At 38.0% G+C, this 14,018-nt stretch overlaps 1 protein-coding gene across 3 annotated transcripts in view; it reads right to left on the bottom strand.

The window, feature by feature from the left end:
- Positions 1-7,322: 7,322 nt before the first annotated feature.
- Positions 7,323-14,018, bottom strand: part of CYP2R1 (cytochrome P450 family 2 subfamily R member 1) — a 28,595-nt gene continuing 21,899 nt past the window's right edge. For all 3 annotated transcript variants that reach the window (XM_030831485.3, XM_060303475.2, XM_060303476.2), the window contains one exon: positions 7,323-11,943. In XM_030831485.3, coding sequence (XP_030687345.1) covers positions 11,768-11,943 — 176 coding nt within the window. In that variant the 3' untranslated portion in view covers positions 7,323-11,767. The remainder of the gene's footprint in view (positions 11,944-14,018) is intronic.

Raw genomic sequence — 14,018 nt, 5'->3', positions numbered from 1 at the left:
CCCATGTTTCTTCTACAAGTTGTGTACAGCCCAGCAGCAGAGATAAATACGTGCACATGGCGGGACACTCACTGGAGCTGCAGCTCAGATGCCACAGAGGTGGCACTGACAAGATCCCCTTGTCAATATGCTCACGCTCATGTTCATTTGGTCACTGGAGACCACATCAGTTGCAGTATGCAAGGAGGAGACTTCTGGAAGGAAAGAGAATTAGACTGTGGCCATTCCCTTGGTTGATGTTAACTAGACTTATTGTGGTGATCATTTTGCACTATATACAAATATCTAATCATCGTGTTGTACACGTGAAACTAATTAATATATCAATTATATCTATGAAAAAAAAAACCTTAGTAAGTGGTGAGGGGAGACCAGCATGGTAGACAGACACTTTTCGCTTACAGCTAATTTCTAGACCCCACCTGCTGGCAGACATAGGACACTCCTCAACGTACTGCTAACACTGTGTACATTGATTCAGAAATGGGCGGGACAGAGCTTGCCTGTGAAGGTCCCCCCAACGCCTACAGTTGAGCTTGGCAGGACAAAGGTAGATAGTAATACCTGCAATGCCTTAACCTTCTGAAGACAACACTAAGACAATTTAAGGATTGAATGGGAGGTAGAAGATAGGTTTGATGGCCTACCTCCCCTTTCTGGGAAAATTTCTATCTCCATGTGGTTTAGACGACCTTGTTGGAACCACAAGGGTCTGACCCACCCCTCAGGCCAGAGTTGATTGATCCAAGAATTTACACCGAACCCAAGTTCCAACCCATAGACTAAGCTTAGTCCACCACATTCCTCCTAAAAATTTGAACTAGTAAACTAAGAAACCAAGATTAAGAACCGCACTATCAGATAGTAGAGATATTGGACTTAAAAGGTCATTACAATGGATCAAATTTTTGTGTTCCCCCAAGTTCATATGTTGAAACCTAATCCCCAATGTGACAGTGTTTGGAGGTGGGGCCTTTGGTTGGTAATTAGGCCAAGAGGGCAGTTATGCAAGGGAGGATTAACATTAGAAATTGAATAATGGGAAATTCCCTGACGGTCCAGTGGTTAGAACTCAGCACTTTCACTGCCCTGGGCCCAGGTTCAATCCCTGGTCAGAGAACTCAGGTCTCATAAGCCACATGGCACACCCCCAAAAAATTTTTTTTGATTAATGTAATTAAACACATTAACCAATTAAAGGAGAAAAAAAGAATTATTATCTCAATGGATGCAAAAAATAATAAAAGTCACTCATTTAAGAAACAAAAGAGGAATGAAAGAAGGATGGATGCATGGGAGGGAAAAAAAGAGATAAACCTAGAATATAGGGAACTTAGGTTTGTGGGGTATGCACAAAAGAAATAACAGTCGATGACATATTTAACGATGAAATGTTAGTCATTCCCTTAAACAGACAAGAATGCTCACTATTATCACTTTTCATCAACATGCTACTGGAGGTTCTAACCAGAGTGGTAAGAAATAAAAGCCATAATAATTGGAAAGGGAGAAACAAAATGGTCGTTATTTATAGACGATATTATTGTCTAATGGAAAATCCCAAAGAATTGAGAAAAAGAATTATATTTTTCAAAATAGAAAGTTTAGCACTATTGTCATATGCTATCAATACACAAATTTCTACTGCATTTTCAGAGAACAGCATCAAATTCTGCTGTCACCAATTTTAGCTTAGAAATGATCCCCAAGTTCAGGGTCCCAGGCACACTTTAATTCTCTTGAGTCTTCACACATAGTCAAAATTCCCTGCTGGGGGCTCCCTGCTTGTTTTTAAAGGAAAGTTTTTAAAGAGGATATTCACAGTTAAACGTCATCAGGAAGACAGACAGTGTAAGTGCCATCCAGCTGCTAACACTTTGTCTCAGTCTATTTTCCCTTAATAGCCCTTTCAATACTATCAGCCTAAATGAAGACAAAGAAGATCCAAAAAGATATAAAATATCCACCACTAGAAGAGTTAGTATGATTCATTGCATTTAAATTCAAATAACTGCTTTTGGAAAAGGATAAATGGAGAAGGGCTGGTTTAATCAGCCCTCTAATGATAATAGCCCTGGAAGCTGTTGTCAATTACCTATGTTTCTCTGGTTAAGAAAAAGAAAAAAGGCAAAGGGTGTCATAAATTGCATTCGTCAGAATATACTGTCTGCATCCACCCCATTCTGAAATAGCCAGATAAAATAAATGGAACATTGGTAAATTAGAAGTCCAGAGAAGAGTGATAAGAGCCAAATCAGAAAAAGAACGTATGATAACTACCCTGAACTTGGTGTTTATTTTTCCCATCTAGGGCTTTACACTTTTACTACATAAGTATGTTTCTATTACAAACATATGCACTTTTTAAACTTTAAATAAACAGCACCATACTTCACACCTTCTTTGCAAGTTTCTTCCTGCAAAAAATTTTTTAGGCTTATTCATGTTTACATGTGTAGCTCTATTTCATTCATTTAAATTTCTGAATTGTATTACATTGTACTTATCCATTTCCTCTTGAGGGACATTTAAAGATTTTTTAATATATGCTATTGTAATAAACATTGAACTTAAAGGGAAATTTTAAAACATACAAATCCTATGACCCATCTTCAGAGCTTTTGACTTAGTAGGTCAAAGACAACCATATAAAAACCACCACTACCACCTGTGATTCTAATGTTCACGTCAGTTTTTCAACCATTGAAGGTTGACCCCATCTCCACTCACCACCTCTCTCCCTACACCACTTTATAATTAAGTCCCTGGAAGTTTACAAAGTCCCTAGAAGTTTGGACATGCTCAAGGTCAGAGAAAGATTCATGGATTTTGCAGCTATCATGTGCTAAACTTTAGATAGGTCCTGTGGATATAAAATAATGAAGAAGACAGAAAAAACCCTGCCTTCCTTGAGCTTATCATCTAGACCAGCGCTTTTCAAACTTTTATGTGCATATGAATCACCTGGGGATCTTAAGGCATAGATGCTGATTCACAAATCTAGGTGGGCCCGAGATTCTGCATTACTAATCAGCTCCCAGGTAATGCTGCTGGCCCATGGACCAGACTTTGCATGGCAAGGAGTGGAACAGCTTCAAGGCTGAGACTAGAATGCAGGTTTCCTGACTCTGATAACCTGAAGCCAGGGTCTGATTCCCAAGCAGCTCCCCAAAGACAAATTTACTGGTTACCTGAGGGTGAATATTCTGCAAGCGTTTGATGGAATTCCTTTCAAGACCAAAATTAAGGAAACAAAAAGATAAATAAATTTAAAAAAAGAACCTATGATATTTTAGCCTGGAGAAGCAAAGACTCACAGGGGAACCCAAGTGAAAGCTTTCTTTCAATGTTTGAAGTGGGGGCCACACATTTAAATACCTACAAGACCAGATAGAACATTCAAATTAATGTGGACTTCGTGTAGTACACATGTATATATCACGTAAAAAGCCACAACTCAGCTCTAATTGTTTTTTGCTAGTCAAAAGGCCAGCCCAGCATTTATGGAATATCATATTTTTTAAAAAGAAACGCTGAAAATATGGATTTTACAAGAAATTTAGATTGTTTTTAAATGTTAACTTTTATTTTTTAAATTAAACCTAAATATTCTGGAACCAATACCTATGTGGTTTCCCCCATATCACAAACGAGCAATTCTCCGACAGCAACTGGGTGTCCTACAAGTCAACTCTATTCTGACACTATTTACCCAGAGATAGCATCAGATTCCACAAGGGCTCAGTCCCACAAGACGGCCCCCACTCAAATACCAGCCTCAAGTCCATGTTGTTCTGACCAACTGGCTATAAATCAGAGGCTCCTGCTACCCTCTCTTTGGGTTCAATTAATTTGCTAAACCAGCTCACAGAATTTAGAAAATCAATTTACTCACCAGATGAGTGGTTTATTACCGAGGATATTAAAGCACAGGAATCAACAGCCAGATGAAGAGATTCACAGGGTGAGGCTGAGAACAAAGAAACTTCAGTCCTCTTGGAGTTTGGAGCCCAGCACGGCGGCACGTAGAGGCATTCTGCTTCACCAACCTGGAAGCTCTCTGAAACCCCTCCTTTTGGATTTTAATGACGGCTTCACTACACAGGCATGGTTGATTAAATCCTTAGGCATTGGTGATTAATTCAACCTCCAGAACTTTTCTTCTCCTCCTGGGTAATCAGGGAGTGGGGTTGAAAGTTCCAACCCTCTAATCAAGGTGGTTCCCCTGATAACCAGCCCCATCCTTACTTACTTCCCAAAATCACCTCATTAACATAAACCCAACTGTTGTGGAAAAAGGCTTGTTACGAATAACAAGGCACCCATTTCACTTCTATGGCTCTGAAGCATTTTTTCAGGAATTGAGGACAAGAGACAAAATACTGTAACAAAACATGCTCCATTGGTCTTACAGTTTAGGAAACTCCCAAGGGTTTGGGAACTGTGAGCCAGGAACTGTGGATGAAGACCAAATATATTTATTGTGAATTTTTATGAGTCAGGAATTTAGAAATGGCTTGTCTGAGCAGTTCTAGCTCAGGATCTCTCTCATGAGGTCACAATCCGATGCTAGCTGGGTCTGCAGTCATCTTAAGGTTTGAGAAGAATCTACTTCCAAGGTGGCTCACTCACGTGGTTGGCAAGTTGATCCGGGCAATTGGTGGGAGGTCTCACTTTCTCTCCATGTGGGCCTCTCCACAGGACTGCTTGAGTGTCATCATGACATGGTGACAGGTTTCCCCAGTCAGGGAGACCAAGGTGAAAAGCTGCAACGCTTTTAGACAAGCCTTAGAATTCACGCACCACCACTTTCATCGCATGCTATTCATTATACAAACTAGCTATGATTAACAAGTTTGTGTGTACCAGGTGAGGATAATTAAGGGTATTTTTGGAGGCTGGCTATCACAGGCTGTACGTTGCTTTTCCTTGTTTTTGTTTTGTTTTGTTTAGCGTGATTTATCCTGGAGATCTCTCCATATCGCTACCTAGAAAATTCCTGACTCTTTAGAAAGCTGTAAAATATTCTATGGCAGAATATACTATTCCTCTATTGATAGATATGTATTGTTACATTGACTTTTTTGCTTCGTTTTGCTATTAGAAATAACACATCAGAGAATAATAACCTGGTACTTATGTCTCTTCATAAGTGTTCAAGTGTATCTGCAGGAGAAATTCCTAAGAATTAGAACTGTTCAGTCAAAAGGTGAATACATCTATTATTTGATAGATAATGCCAAATTCCCTTCCGTAGGAAATGTGTGTAAATTTGTACTTTCATCACCCATGTATGAAAGTGCATGTTTCAGCACAACCTTCTCAATAGTGATTACAGTCAAGTTCTAGGATTTTTGCCAATACAATAGATAAGATATGTTATCTTAGTAAAGTTTACATGTGCATTTCTTTTTTTGATTAAGGTTTAGTTATCTTTTTAGATGTTTACAATGTGGTGTATGTTATGTGAACTGTCATAACTGGACTTCTGACCAATGTTTTCTAATGCATTATTAAGACTTTTTCTCCTGTGTTCTTGTATTAAGGAGATTAGCCATTTGTTTGCAATAAGATTTGCATATTTCTTCCCAGGTTGTTTCCACTTATAGTGTTGTTTGCCTTGTAGAGGATTTATGTTGTTTTTATGTTGTGTTTTATGTTTCTATAGTATATCCTGCAATAGAATATTGTACAGCTATATAAAGAATAAGGAAGTTTTCTATGTAGCAATATAGAGAGATCTCCAGGATAAATCATATTAAACAAAACAAAAAAAGAGTTTACAGAATGTAAACAAAGAATCTTAAAATTTGTATGGAGACACAAAAGACCCCGAATAGCCAAAGCAGTTTTTAGGGTAAAAAAATGGAGCTGGAGGAATCAGACTCCCTGACTTCAGACTATACTACAAAGCTACAGTAATCAAGACAATATGGTATTGGCACAAAAACAGAAATATAGATCAATGGAACAGTATAGAAAGCCCAGAGATAAACCCATGAACCTAAGGTCAACTAATCTATAATAAAGGAGGCAAGGATATACAATGGAGAAAAGACAGTCTCTTCAATAAGTGGTGCTGGGAAAACTGGACAGCTACATGTAAAAGAATGAAATTAGAACACTCCCTAACACCATACACAAAAATAAACTCAAAATGGATTTGAGACCTAAATGTAAGACTGGACACCATAAAACTCTTAGAGGAAAACATAGGAAGAACACTCTTTGACATAAATCACAGCAAGATCTTTTTTTGATCCACCTCCTACAGTAATGGAAATAAAAACAATAAACAAATGGGACCTAATGAAACTTCAAAGCTTTTGCACAGCAAAGGAAACTACAAACAAGACGAAAAGACAACCCTCAGAATGGGAGAAAATATTTGCAAACGAATCAATGGACAAAGGATTAATCACCAAAATATATAAACAGCTCATGCAGCTCAATATTAAAAAAACAAACAACCCAATCCAAAAATGGGCAGACATTTCTAAACAGACATTTAGAAATGTCTAAATAGACATTTCTCCAAAGAAGACACACAGATGGCCAAGATGCACATGAAAAGCTGCTCAACATCACTGATTATTAGAGAAATGCAAATCAAAACTATGAGGTATCACCTCACAGCAGTTAGAATGGGCATCATCAGAAAATCAACAAGCAACAAATGCTGGAGAGGGTGTGGAGAAAAGGGAACCCTCTTGCACTGTTGGTGGGAATGTAAATTGATACAGCCACTATGGAGAACAGTATGGAGGTTCCTCAAAAAACTAAAAATAGAATTACCACATGACCCAGCCATCCCACTACTGGACATATACCCAGAGAAAACCATAATTCAAAAAGACACATGCACCCCAATGTTCATTGCAGCACTATTTACAATAGCCAGGTCATGGAAGCAACCTAAATGCCCATCGACAGATGAATAAAGAAGATGTGGTACATATATACAATGGAGTATTACTCAGCCATAAAAAGGAACGAAATTGGGTCATTTGTTGAGACGTGGATGGATCTAGAGACAGTCATACAGAATGAAGTAAGTCAGAAAGAGAAAAACAAATATTGTATATTAACACATATATGTGGAACCTAGAAAAATGGTACAGATGAACCGGTTTGCAGGGCAGAAACAGACACAGATGTAGAGATCAAGCGTATGGACACCAAGGGGGGAAAGTGGCGGGGGGGGGGGGGTGGGATGAATTGGGAGATTGGGATTGACATATATACACTAACATGTATAAAATGGATAACTAATAACAACTGCTGTATAAAAAAAATAAAATTCAAAAATTAAAAAAAAAAAGAATGTAAACAAAGGACGTTGCAGCCATTCAACCTTCAGCCACTGCAGCAGTTTGCCCTCACCCGCACAGCACACCCTGAGGGGGTTCAGGATGGAGAGAAAACAGGATACTGGCCATAGATAGTTAACGTACATGTCAAAGGAAGAATTTAAATAAGCCCAGACTCTTGCATCTTCTCATACACAGAAAAGTGCTAAATTCATTAACTTGGGATGTCTGGTTTTTCCTTAATTAGCAGTAATATTGATATTTTGATGTTCGACCTTTTTTTTGCAAAAACTCCTATATATCCTGACTCCTCCCTTAGGATGTATCCCAGGCTTAAATCCTCATAATGTCCCTAAATAAAGCATAATCCTCAACTTTTAGTTGTGCATTTTTTTTCAGTCGACAGTAGTATATCAAGGCATATGCTATGAGATATGGGTTCAAATTTTTAACTGGTTTCAAATAACTGAAAAGAATTCCCAATACCATTTATTAAAAGTTCCATCTTTGTTCCACAGACTTGATGTTCTATGTATTTGAATTTATTTCTGACTTTCTTTTCAATTCTATTTGTCGGTCTGTTCATGCCATTATTACAATATTTTAATTATTCAAATTCTATACTATATTTCAATACCTGATGGGGCTAAAACCCCCATACAGCTATTTGTTTGTGGCTATTCTTTTACTTTTCATGTAAATTTTAGAAACAGCTTGTCTGGTCTTATGGGGAAAAATACCTGATCTCATTAAATTCATACCTTAGCCAAGGGAGAACCAACATCTTTGTGTTGTCTTCTTATCCAAGAACATATCTATCCATTTGTCAAAGTCTCCTTTTGGCTCTGTAGGGGAGCAGAATTTGCCACCCTAAAATATGTCTCTACAGCATATTGCTTTAGGCTGGTTATTTTCTGAGAAAAGGCAGACTTTACATGTTATTTAATTTTTGTTTGATTTTCTGTTACTCTCTGTCAATTAAATTCTTAGATCAGCCAGAGGAACTTTGAAATGAAGAGGAAAATTTCTTCCTCCTCTACAGCTCCTTCAAGAATGTTTTAATGTTTTCCCCACTCATCTATTTCTATTGATTTTGTAAAAAGGTACTTTCTCTTCCATGTATCTAATGGTTGCTGTACATATAATAACTATTGATTTTTTGTATTTTAATTTTATATCCTTTTACTTTATTAAGTTATCTATTTATTCTCATGGGCTGTACGGGAATATAGTCATATTTTCTGCAAATAAAAAGTTTTACTCTTTTCAAGTCTTGCAATCTAATGTTGTCATTGTGCTAGCTAATACCTTTAATACAAGAAAACAGTATGGTGAAAGTGGATTCATTTTCTTGTTCTTAACTTTAAGGGAATACCTCCAATATTTTCACATCAGTTTTGGAATGTGTATATATAATACACATTATATATACACATATTTACATATGTACACATTGTATGTTTTAGAGGTGTATATATGTATATTACATGTATTCATTCTATCAATTTGTATTTTATTAAATGTTGAATTTTGTCAAATGCCTTTTTAACATCTATGAGCTTGTCCATATGAGTTTTCTCTGTAAATGATTAATGTTTTCTAATACTGAACCATTCACATATTCCTGGAATAAACTCTACTTGATCATAATGTATTAATTTTTAAATGTAGTGTTGGATTTTTTTTTTTTTTTTTTTGCAGTACGCGGGCCTCACACTGTTGTGGCCTCTCCCGCTGCAGGGCACAGGCTCCGGACACACAGGCTCAGTGGCCATGGCTCACGGGCCCAGCTGCTCCGCGGCATGTGGGATCTTCCCAGACCAGGGCACGAACCCATGTTCCCTGCATCAGCAGGCAGACTCTCAACCACTGCGCCACTAGGGAAGCCCTGGATCTTTTCTTAATAATTTATTTAGGACTTTTAAATTGATATCTATGTTTGCTGTTGTTTTGATTCTAAAATAGCATTCAAAATTTTCCTTTTGTTTCTATGCTCTAGAACAGCTCAAATAGTTTTCTGAGGGTCACATCTTTGGCAACTTTTTTTTTAATGAAATCTGGTCTGTTAAGACTTTGTCTTCCTAGGGTCATCTTTGGTAAATTATATTTTCATAGAGATTATCCATTTCAGGTCTTCAAACTTCTTTGCATTTAATTGATAAATCAATTTCTTATGATTATTAAAATTCTATTTCTGGATTATTCTCTTTTGTTATTTTGTATTTTGAGTATTTATGCTGTCGCCCCTAGCTACTAGTTTTTCTAACTCCAAAATCAGCAAACTTTTTTGTACAGGGGCTGATAGTAAATATTTTAGGCTTTGCAGACCAAGCACATTATGTAGGTACTTATATAAAAGAGAAACAATTTTCTACAAGATTTTTATTGATGACATTCATAATATAATATAGTAATACTATATTAAGTACTTTTTTTAAAAAAGTAATATTGATCCACTAATGAGAAAAAGGGAATTCTTTTTTAGGAGATAAAATTTTGCTTAATTGGGGTTCAAAGTGTGTGTTTCCTGTCATTCAAAACATTACAAATGTTCATCTGTTAATGCTGATCTGTAATGAGATTTACATGTTTCATATTTGAAAGTGCCTTTTTACACAGATGGGTACTGCCAAATTCTGATATCAATCCATGAGCATCTGATTTTAATTAAGTATATTAATCACTGGGAAGGCATTTATAGAATTCTATTAAATTCTCTGATATTTGCCTTTTAGCATGTCATTACTTTGCAGACTAAACACTTGCAATTGAAGGTTAGGTGGAAGCTCCTCAACTACACAGTTAAATAAATTTTGAAATAAGGATTTTTTTTTGCATTTGCATCGAGGTCCAAAAAAGAGTTTCTGGAACTTTAGTTTGAGCTCACAAAATTTATCTGCTGAAAGGCTGCATGGGGATGGAGGCCTAACTTCTTGTTTTAACTGTTGACACCACAAGAAGTATAGAAAGTGTTAGGTTGTTGTTGAAATGACTTTACCTGCTCTAAAGGCCAATGTCCAGAGTCATTCAGTACTTGATAACAGTAGTTAAAGGTGGTTCTCCTCATTCAGAAATATTTCAATCTTGGCCCTGAGCTCAAAAAATTTGCAATAAACTGTTATCACTGCTAAATCATTGAAGTGTGGTAGAGCAGGTCAGGATATTCAGCTCCTATTTCTGACAAAAATTCACAAAACTGATGATGGTTAAGTTCATAAGAATAAATGAAGTTCACTATTGACACTACTGGTTTTATAACACATGATAGATTCAAGCACTTTCTGCAAAGTACCTGCTGATAATACAATTTGTACAACTATGCCTTTTAATGCTCCACATATATTTTTACTATCAATTGTAACACATCTTAGCAGATTCCATCTTAGGTTGTGCTGAATCAGTGTTTTCTCATCGTCTTTGAAAATAACCTCTTCCGTACTTGTCACAGGCAGACTATTCACAAAGGCTAAATCTTCAAACTTCGCATTGACTCTGAATAAACAACTGAACAGTATTGGTAATATTTATTTACTCACTGAGAAAGACGGAAGACCACTCAATCTTCTGCCTTTTTTTTTTTTTTTTTTTTTTTGCGGTATGTGGGCCTCTCACTGTTGTGGCCTCTCCTGTTGTGGAGCACAGGCTCCGGACGCACAGGCTTAGTGGCCATGGCTCACGGGCCCAGCCACTCCGCGGCATGTGGGGTATTCCCGGACTGGGGTACGAACTCGTGTCCCCTGCATTGGCAGGCAGACTCTCAACCATTGTGCCACCAGGGAAGCCCCATATGTGTCATTTTAAAATACCTTATTGTAATTTCCTATCTACTTAACTGCTGCTATGAGGGTCACAGGGACCCTCGTTTGTAGGAAGAATGACGCCGCAACTCTTATGAAGCTATAGTAGGAAGGAAGATTTGAAAGCACTGGCAGGTTTTACATTAAATATACTGTATAGCTATCTAGTCTATCATCTGCCACCATGTCTAAAATACCTCTGTAGTCCAAACTCATTTATTTGGGTTTTAATTTCTTCTTTAGTCCACTATTAAACTGGACTAGTACCACACAATCTATTAATGGCAATACCTGATCAGAAAGGAGCTGGCATTGACATTTGGAAGCAAAGAGCCCAGAAAGGAGCAAATTGCAGTCAAGAAGGGATGAGGGGTACCTGGTGTTCAACAACAGGCTGAAAAGTCAGGTCATCGATGGCCCTTCTTAGTATCTTAAGCAACAACTGTCATTTGTACCTCTGTTTTCCTCAGATAATTCCACCTTATAAGTCATAAAAAGTTGGAAAAAGTAATAGCTAATGCTTATTATTACAGTCTTTAAAGACACATCTGTGTTCATTTGGTTTTTATGATGCTGTGATCCTTATACAAACACACACACTGTATAAACAAGGTTCAGGGGTGAGGCAAACACCTTGTTCCACAAAACAGCCAGGCACTTTCAGCGTCTTTCTGTACAGATGAGGTAGGGCTGGGGTTGCAACGTCATGCCTAACCTGGGCTTCAGATTTGGAACCAGTTCATGTGGAAAATGCAAGTGAAATCGCTGAAGCAATGTTGTAAAAAACAGGAACATTTCCATCCGAGCCAGCTGTTCTCCAAGACAATGTCTTCTCCCTCAACATAAAAAACAGGCATAATAATTTTTCTGAATCCACAATATTTACCAAAATTTATGTCTAATATGTACCATTCAGGAAACCTGGAATTTAAAGAAACTTAGAGGAAGTTATGTTTATTTTATTCATTTCTTTTTAATAAATTTATTTATTTATTTATTTTTGGCTGCGTCAGGTCTTCATTGCTGCTCATGGGCTTTCTTTAGTTACAGCGAGCGGGGGTTCCTCTTCATTGCAGTGCGCAAGCTTCTCATTGCAGTGGCTTCTCTTGTTGCGGAGCATGGGCTCTAAGCCCACAGGCTTCAGTAGTTGTGACTCGTGGACTCAGTAGTTGTGGCTCATGGGCTCTAGAGCACAGGCTCAGTAGTTGTGGCAGATGGGCTTAGTTGTTCCACGGCATGTGGGATCTTCCCAGACCAGGGCTTAAACCCATGTCCCCTGCATTGGCAGGCGGATTCTTTTTTTCTTTTTTATAACATCTTTATTGGAGTATAATTGCTTTACAATGGTGTGTTAGTTTCTGCTTTATAACAAAGTGAAGCAGTTATACATATGCATATGTTCTCATCTCTCTTCCCTCTTGCGTCTCCCTACCTCTCACCCTCCTATCCCACCCCTCTAGGTGGTCACAAACCACCAAGTTGATCTCCCTGTGCTATGCAGCTGCTTCCCATTACCTATCGATTTTATGTTTGGTAGTGTATATATGTCCATGCCACTCTCTCACTTTGTCACAGTTTACACTTCCCCTCCACATATCCTCAAGTCCATTCTCTAGTAGGTCTGCGTCTTTATTCCCGTCTTGCCCCTAGGTTATTCACAACCTTTTTTTTTTTCCTTTTCTTAGATTCCATATATATGTGTTAGCATATGGTATTTTCTTTTCTCTTTCTGACTTACTTCACTCTGTATGACAGACTCTAGGTCCTCAGTACAAATAACTCAATTTCGTTTCTTTTTATGGCTCAGTAATATTCCATTGTATATATGTGCCACATCTTCTTTATCCATTCAACTGTTGATGGAAATTAAGGTTACTTCCATGTTCTGGCTATTGTAAATAGAGCTGCAATGAACATTTTGGTACATGACTCTTTTTTTTTTTTTTTTTTTTTTTGTGATATGCGGGCCTCTCACTGTTGTGGCCTCTCCTGTTGCGGAGCACAGGCTCCAGATGCGCAGGCTCAGCCGCCATGGCTCACGGGCCCAGCTGCTCCGCAGCATGTGGGATCTTCCCAGACCGGGGCACGAACCCGTGTCCCCTGCATCGGCAGGCAGACTCTCAAGCACTGCGCCACCAGGGAAGCCCAACATGACTCTTTTTGAATTGTGGTTTTCTCAGGGTATATGCCCAGTAGTGGGATTGCTGGGTTGTATGGTAGTTATATTTCTAGATTTTTAAGGAACCTCCATACTATTCTCCACAGCAGGTGTATCAATTTAAATTCCCACCAACAGTGCAAGAAGGTTCCCTTTTCTCCACAACCTCTCCAGCATTCATTGTTTCTAGCTTTTTTAAAAAAAAATTTTTTTACATCTTTATTGGAGTACAATTGCTTTACAATGGTGTGTTAGTTTCTGCTTTATATCAAAGTGAATCAGTTATACATATACATATGTTCCCATATCTCTTCCCTCTTGCGTCTCCCTCCCTCCCACCCTCCCTATCCCACCCCTCCAGGCGGTCAAAAGCACCGAGCTGATCTCCCTGTGCTATGCGGCTGCTTCCCACTAGCTATCTATTTTACATTTGGTACTGTATATATGTCCATGCCACTCTCTCGCTTTTTCACAGCTTACCCTTCCCACTCCCCATATCTTCAAGTCCATTCTATAGTAGGTCTGTGTCTATTCCTGTCTTACCACTAGGTTCTTCATGACATTTTTTTTCTTAAATTCCATATATATATGTTAGCATACGGTATTTGTCTTTCACTTTCTGACTTACTTCACTCTGTATGACAGACTCTAGGTCCATCCACCTCATTACAAATAGCTCAATTTCGTTTCTTTTTATGGCTGAGTAATATTCATTGTATATATGTGCCACACCTTCTTTATCCATTCATCCAA

Source organism: Globicephala melas, chromosome 8, assembly GCF_963455315.2.
Source record: "Globicephala melas chromosome 8, mGloMel1.2, whole genome shotgun sequence".
NCBI lineage: Eukaryota > Metazoa > Chordata > Mammalia > Artiodactyla > Delphinidae > Globicephala > Globicephala melas.
This window is presented reverse-complemented; position numbering and strand designations above follow the sequence as displayed.